This window comes from Sminthopsis crassicaudata, chromosome 6 (genome assembly GCF_048593235.1).
Source record: "Sminthopsis crassicaudata isolate SCR6 chromosome 6, ASM4859323v1, whole genome shotgun sequence".
NCBI lineage: Eukaryota > Metazoa > Chordata > Mammalia > Dasyuromorphia > Dasyuridae > Sminthopsis > Sminthopsis crassicaudata.
Genome location: NC_133622.1, coordinates 219,389,960 through 219,397,505, shown reverse-complemented (window position 1 = coordinate 219,397,505; position 7,546 = coordinate 219,389,960). Strand labels below are relative to the sequence as shown.

The window sequence follows — 7,546 nt, the reverse complement described above, 5'->3', positions numbered from 1 at the left end:
AGCCGTGAAGCATCCCGGGCTCCTTTGCCTCTTCCCTCAGTCCCCTCCACCCCCGTGGATGTGAGAAGGCGCTCGCTGGATCTGTTTTGGCCCCTCCGCCTTCCCCCCCACCTGAGCGCTCCTCCCTTTTCTCCTGGATTCCTCTCTACCATCTATCCTCGTAGGCTTTGGGCTTGGCAAAACGGGGGAGACCCACCTCCCTCCTCCTTCCTCCTCCTCCTCCCTCCTCCTCGGCTTGGGAGCGGTGAGTAGCCTAGAATTCTTCCTTTTCCCTCCGCTCCTTCCCTTCCTTCCCCTCGGGGGAGAGGGGAGGGGAACGGAGTTTCTGTTTAAAAACAAGACATGAATGCAGGGCGGGGGAGGGGGCTACCGGGATCTGCCAGAAGGGCATGAATGGAAGGCGGTTTAAAAATAACCCGGAGAGGTGGGAGAGGGAGGTGCAGAGGATGCTGTTTGCTCCCTTGCCAACAGTTGTTATTTTCCCGATCGCGGGGAAGGGGCTTCTGGTCCCGGGGTTCCTAGGCTTAGGCATGAACCCGGATCCGGAGGCGACCGTTCCATTAAAGATGTCGTTTCCCCAGCGGAGGGGTGGGGGGGGGCGGGGGTTCGCTTTAGCAGAGGCTGCCTGCCTCATCCCCGAGTCTGGTCCGCTGTTCCTTTGGGGAACAGCTGGTGAGCGGGTTTCGTTTGCTTGCTTGCTTCTCCCAGCTCTGAATTTGCATGTATTTTTATCAGCATCTGATGAGCACACACTTAGGGACTATATAAATGGCGCGCGTGTTGGGGTGCTTATTTTTCCCTGTGTGTTGGCTTTCGGATGTGCACACACACACACACACACCCCACAGAGGGAGGGGGTCCGGGGACCACCCCGGATCTTGGGGGGCAATTAGAAATAAGACAAATGATAGCCCTGGGGGCGGTGATGGGGGTGGGAGGGGAGAGAGATAGGAGGAGTCTAAAGGGTGTGTGTGGTGTTGGGGGGGAGAAATTGAGCCTAATTCTATTAGTCTAATGACCTTAAGTCACTAAATCAGCCAACAAACAGTTATTAAACACCTACTGTGCACACTCCGTGTCTATGGGAATTCAGAGAGAAAAAGGGATGGCCAAGAGCTTCCTTAGCTAGGTCCCTACTGAGAAGCCCTGGGGAGTAAATTTGAATCAGCCTAGAGCACCCTGGGGAAGGCTTGACCTAGTCAGGCTTGTTAGGTGGGAGGGAACTCTTTAAAGAAAAGGGACAGTGAGGTAACTGGGGACCAATGACAGGGAAGAGACATGTTTGAACAGAGGGAGAGGGGATTGAAAGTGACTCCCACTCTCCTATCCCCCCCCACCTTCTAAATCAGTTCAAAGAGTGGGAGTAGGGGGCAAGTGGATGTAAAGGAGATGGCCTAGTCCATTACTCAGAATCCTGCCTCCCAAGAGGCCAAGGGTCAGGAGAAATACGATTACATAGAGAAAGTTGTGGTTCTGTACTTTATCTCTATACACAGGGTTCAGTTTATTTGACTAAGAATTGGGAAGCGGGGATAGAGAGACCTGAAATTGCAAAGATACCCACAAATCAGCAACAAGAAACTAAAATAACAAACAAAGCACCTTGTGCAGATTTGATCCGAATTGATCGTAAGGGGTCTTCTTTTATAAATTCTCTGTTGTGAAAATAAACCCAGAGCTGGATTGCATTTGGACATTTGGACTTCCTCTAGCATGCACAAATAATGTCTTGGGGACATGGAAAAAAGATAATGTAAGACACCTTGAGGGATGTAGTCTCTCAGTTCTGTTGCCTGGGAAACCTCCAAATGGGGACTTCCTCTCTTACCCAAGGAAAGCTCTCTTATTTGGGGAGAGGTATATGGTCCCCATTTTCCACACTGGGCTTCCATGTCCTTAATGCTTTCTAAGGCCTTCAGGGCTGACACACTTCGGTAAGGAGCAGCAGGTGGTCAAGAGATGGATTCTCTCAAGGATTCCTGAAAACCTTTTTCTTTTGGTCTCATGCATCTGGATGCATCTAGTAATAACAGAAGTGGAAAATGATATAAGAATGGTCCGTGAATTACCTCTTTAATCATCCCCCAATTCCAAAGTCACTTCTTGAATTCTATTGCATCATAAAGAGAATAAGGAGGGAGATAGGAGATTTGGTGCTTTATTTCGTGAACACATGGATTTGAGGAGCCAGGAGGGGAACACAAGATAAAGACTTATTGGAAGTCCACAGGGAAACTCAGCAACAGTGGAATGCAGACTGGGTCTTGTATTTTTTGGTAAAGAGAAAGTTGGAATGAAATGTAGATGCTGAGAAAAGCAGAGAGAAGACTTATGGGGATGGGAAGAAGAGGGGCACGAGTGGGAGAATAATTAGGGAAGGCTGAAAAGGGATAGAAAAGAATCAAGAGACCATATTGTGGAGTGGTTAGAATGCTGGATCTAGAATTGACTCCGAAACAATCATTGTCACCCGATAAAATACCTTAACCTCTCTGGACCTAAGTTTTCTCATCTGTAAAACTATGGGGTTAGTTTTGGTAACTTCCATAGTCTCCCCAGTTCTAAATCTGTGATCCTGTAAGCTCCTATGTAGGAATTGTGCCAGGAATCATAAAAACAAACTTGGAGAAAAAGGAAAGGAAAGAAGTGGATTATTAGGAACTGTAATTTTCAAGTATGCTTAGGGACCCATGGAGAGCAGAAGTATAGTCAGGCTATTCTGTGTTGGAATATCTCTAAATCTTTAAGTTATGGAAGGATGGGAATTGGGTGAGGGAGAGCTTATTTAAGAACTGAAAAAGACTGTAAGGATGTTATACTAAAAAAAAGGCAAAAGAAATGGGGAGCAGCAAAAAACAAATTCTCAAGAAATAGAGGATCAATAAGGAGAGTTTAGAATTAGGGCCGATGGATCATCAGAAGGCCTGAACTCTCCTCCTACCCAGGCAATGACACTTGAACAGTCTTTCCCTCTGAGTCTCAGTTTCCTCATCTGTAAATAAGACCTGGAAGCTCTCCAAGGACCTTCTTAGTTCTTACAGCCTATGGTTCTGTGGTTCTCTTATTTGGAATAGGTGAAAGCAAAAACTTGGGTTGAGAATCATGTGGGGATACAGTAGAAGAAAGAACAGACTAAAAGGTGCAAAGAAAACAGACTGAGTAATGGGGTAATTGGGTCAGAAAACAGACTAAAGTGGGATCAAGAAAGAAAAAAAAAACAAGTGAGAAAAGAATAAGGGAACAGATTATAATACACTTTTAGCAAATGCATGGCTTTTGACTGTTCTTTCGAGCCTCTTTTCTTTCACTTAGGCCACTTGGTATGAGAGCTTGGGATCCTGGAGAGCCAGTGAACCTCCAGTAGAGACCCATTTAGATATTCACATGGAGGTCCAAGATGAGTTGGTGGCTGATATTTTTATTAGGAAAATGACAGTTTTTCCTCTTTTCCCCCTCCCCTCCCCCATCCCATTTGTTTCTTCTCTTCAGGTCAAGTGCAACTTCTACATGGTCTTAGCCAAAGAGTGACTCATCTCCACCTCCCTGTCTTCTATGGAGACCTCAGAGTTGAGTCTGACATTGCAGTGGCCTCTTGTACCCTCTGTTGCTCCTAAAGCCTTTGCCTCTGCCCATCCTTTGCCCCTGGGCTTGAGACTTTGTTGACGGACTGATGTGTAGGGGGCTTCAAAGTCCTGAGTTTGAGAAAGTTGCTGAGCTTGAGAAGCAATGGCAGAACCTACATCACCACACCTGATGTGGGTTAAGCCCTCACCTGAAGGCAGATGTTAAAACTAGAGACATCTTGTTTTTTATTTGAGTTTAATAGACCAAGTGCTGGACAAAATTTCCATGGCGGGAGAAGAGAAGGCAGTTTCCTGGCGCCATGGCTGGCTGACGGATGCTTGCTCCTTCTGAACCTCAAGACTTCCTCGTAGACTGGCTCCCAGACCATTTCTGTGTTTGGAGTTCCTAGGCATAAAGAGATGCTTGGGAAACCCCAGCTTTTCTGACTGAGACTGGAAAGTGCTGCCGGTGGATTCTCCGGGACCAAGGTCAGTGGTGCACCGTGAAATCATGCGAGGCAAGAAATTAGGGAGCAGATAGGGTGGAAAATGAAAAGTTGGACTGGAGTTATCATTGTTCTTCCAAGAAATCCATCCAAGCATCCAGAGCTTCCCTGATCTGGTGAGGGGACAAAAACAATCCATTTCCTTAGCATCCTTCTTCTCCTAGGGTCGGCCCTCACATCCACCCGGCACCATGGAGGTTGCAATGGTAAGTGCCGAGAGCTCGGGGTGCAACAGTCACATGCCTTATGGATACGCAGCTCAGGCCCGGGCCAGGGAGAGGGAGCGCCTAGCGCATTCTAGGGCGGCTGCTGCAGCGGCGGTGGCCGCGGCCACGGCTGCAGTGGAAGGCGGGGGCTCAGGAGGAGGTAGTGGCTCTCATCACCACCACCAGAATCGGGGGGCCTGCTCTTCCCATGACCCCCAGAGCAGCCGGAGCAGCAGAAGGCGGCGGCGGCAGCAGCGGTCTTCAGAGAAGAAGAAAATCCATCATCGCCAGAGCAGCTTCCCTCACTGCTCGGACCTCATGCCTAGTGGTTCGGAAGAAAAAATCCTGAGGGAGCTGAGTGAGGAAGAGGAGGAGGAGGAAGAAGAGGAAGAAGAGGAGGAAGATGGGAGGTTTTATTACAGCGAGGATGACCACGGGGATGAATGTTCCTACACGGACCTGCTGCCTCAGGATGATGGGGGTGGGGGTGGCTACAGTTCTGTTCGCTACAGTGACTGCTGCGAGAGGGTGGTCATCAACGTATCGGGCCTACGCTTCGAGACCCAGATGAAAACCCTAGCCCAGTTTCCAGAGACCCTACTGGGAGATCCTGAGAAAAGGACTCAGTATTTTGACCCTTTACGCAACGAGTATTTTTTTGACCGGAACCGGCCCAGTTTCGATGCCATCTTATATTACTACCAGTCGGGGGGGCGTCTGAAGAGACCAGTCAACGTTCCTTTTGACATCTTCACGGAAGAAGTGAAGTTCTACCAGCTTGGAGAGGAGGCCCTCCTCAAATTTCGGGAAGACGAGGGCTTTGTGAGGGAGGAGGAAGACAAGGCACTGCCTGAAAATGAGTTCAAGAAACAGATCTGGCTGCTCTTCGAATACCCGGAAAGTTCCAGTCCGGCGAGGGGTATCGCCATAGTCTCGGTCCTGGTCATCTTGATCTCCATCGTCATCTTTTGCCTGGAGACTCTGCCAGAGTTCCGGGACGACAAGGAGCTCATCATGGCCATGAGTGCTGGGGGGCGGGGCCTGTTGCCCAATGACACCATGTCTTCACACCTGGAGAACTCCGGACACACGATCTTCAATGACCCCTTTTTCATAGTGGAGACGGTCTGCATCATCTGGTTCTCCTTCGAGTTTGTGGTCCGCTGCTTTGCCTGCCCGAGCCAAGCTCTGTTCTTCAAGAACATCATGAACATCATTGACATTGTTTCCATTTTGCCTTACTTCATCACCCTGGGCACCGACCTGGCCCAGCAACAAGGGGGTGGCAACGGTCAACAGCAGCAGGCCATGTCCTTTGCCATCCTGAGGATCATTCGCCTGGTCCGGGTTTTCCGGATCTTCAAGCTCTCCAGACACTCCAAGGGCCTTCAGATCCTGGGCCACACCCTCAGGGCCAGCATGCGGGAACTGGGCCTTCTGATCTTTTTCCTCTTCATCGGGGTCATCCTGTTTTCCAGTGCTGTGTACTTTGCCGAAGCAGATGAGCCTACTACGCATTTCCAAAGCATCCCGGATGCCTTTTGGTGGGCTGTGGTGACCATGACAACTGTGGGCTATGGGGACATGAAGCCCATCACGGTGGGGGGCAAGATAGTGGGGTCCCTGTGTGCCATTGCAGGTGTGTTAACCATTGCTTTGCCAGTGCCAGTGATTGTTTCCAACTTTAACTATTTCTACCACAGAGAGACTGAAAACGAAGAGCAGACGCAGCTGACCCAGAACGCGGTCAGCTGCCCTTATCTCCCCTCTAACTTGCTGAAGAAATTCCGGAGCTCAACTTCTTCTTCCTTTGGAGACAAGTCTGAGTATCTGGAGATGGAAGAAGGAGTGAAGGAGTCTCTTTGTGCAAAAGAGGAAAAATGTCAGGGGAAGGGGGACGACAGTGAAACGGAAAAAAAAAACTGCACCAATGCCAAGACTGTGGAGACTGACGTGTGATGCTTTCCCCCTTCCCAAGTTTCCAAATCTATTTATGCATAGAGAGTGCAGTGAAGAAGTTGAAATATGCAAATGAGTCTAATGCATACAGTAGTACACCATTTATTGGTTAAATGAGACCTACTTATAACTAAACTTGTATCACATATCAAGCAGATGATATACCTTGTAGAGGGGGTTGGGGGCTAAACGAAAGCAAATCAATCTTTATATTTTTATTAGAATGCAAGAGTTTTGCACATCGGTTGGAAGAAATGATTAAAAAAAAAAGCCAAGATCATTTGACAGGAAGTGTGTGTACGTATGTGTGTATGTGTGAGTGTGTGTGTGTGTGTATGTGCATGTGTGCCTGTGATGTCAACATTGCTAGTAATTAATGATAGCAGAAAAAAAAGTTGGCATTGGAAGTATTTACTATGTAAGAATGAATACAGTCAAATGGTCATTTACCAATGCTTTCATAGAATCTCTCAGAAATCATTGGATTCCATAGTGGTTGTTTTTCCAAAAATTTATATGAATTGCTGTGTAGACTTAAGGAAGTAAATTGTCTAACAGAATAGAGGCCATGGTTTTATCCTGGATTTATCAGAGTTTATTTTTAACTGGAAATTAACTTTAAAAAAAAACAGGCTGTATGTGCCCACATAAATCAATTATTTTTATTATTAATTTTGGAAAGGCATCGGTAGCAGGTGTTGATAAAGATCCTGAAGGACGTGAAGTTGGAGGAAATGTACCGAGGTTGGGACCATAAAATAAAGGGACTGGAATGCTTTTTTTGCACTACTTTTATGCTGGAGATCGATCGAACGAGATTTCAAACTGTGAATGTTTACTAATGTTACAGTTCAATGACAATCATTGGAAGAATGATTTCTGGGTCTTATTTGATTGTTCTCCGTTTTTCTTTGTGTGAGACTGTTAGCCATACAGATAACAGCGTATTGATTCCATCCTCTTTTAAAAGTATAAATAACTGTGATCTGGAAAAAGATTTGTGAAGTAAAAACTCGCAATCAAGCCTTTTGAAATTGGTCTGTTACAGTGATCTTCTGCAAACTAGACTATTTTAAACATACTTCTTTAAAAATATTAATCTTAGTATAATCTAACTAAAGTTAAAAATGCCCTGCTAAAATTCGTCAATGAATGGAAAGCCCAGCAACTGCAGCCGATGGTTCTTAAGACTGACTGGTAAACGAGCTGCATAAATATTACATTTTCCCCATAAGTACAGAGAGAAGACAATATAATTCAGGGAAGAGATTATGTGATTTAGTGTTGGGGGAGTTTGATTTGAATCTATCAC

At 46.8% G+C, this 7,546-nt stretch overlaps 1 protein-coding gene across 1 annotated transcript; it reads left to right on the top strand.

Annotated features, from left to right (window-relative positions):
- The first annotated feature begins 222 nt into the window (after positions 1-222).
- Positions 223-6,482, top strand: KCNA4 (potassium voltage-gated channel subfamily A member 4). The gene is made up of 2 exons (XM_074273065.1): positions 223-244; positions 3,490-6,482. Exon 2 carries the CDS (start codon positions 4,261-4,263, stop codon positions 6,232-6,234), a length of 1,974 nt encoding a protein of 657 aa, XP_074129166.1. The 5' UTR covers positions 223-244; positions 3,490-4,260; the 3' UTR covers positions 6,235-6,482.
- Positions 6,483-7,546: the final 1,064 nt, after the last annotated feature.

What these genes read in the sequence shown, in the direction of transcription:
- KCNA4 (XM_074273065.1), top strand. Translation starts at nt 4,261, where the DNA reads ATGGAGGTTGCAATGGTAAGTGCCGAGAGCTCGGGGTGCAACAGTCAC.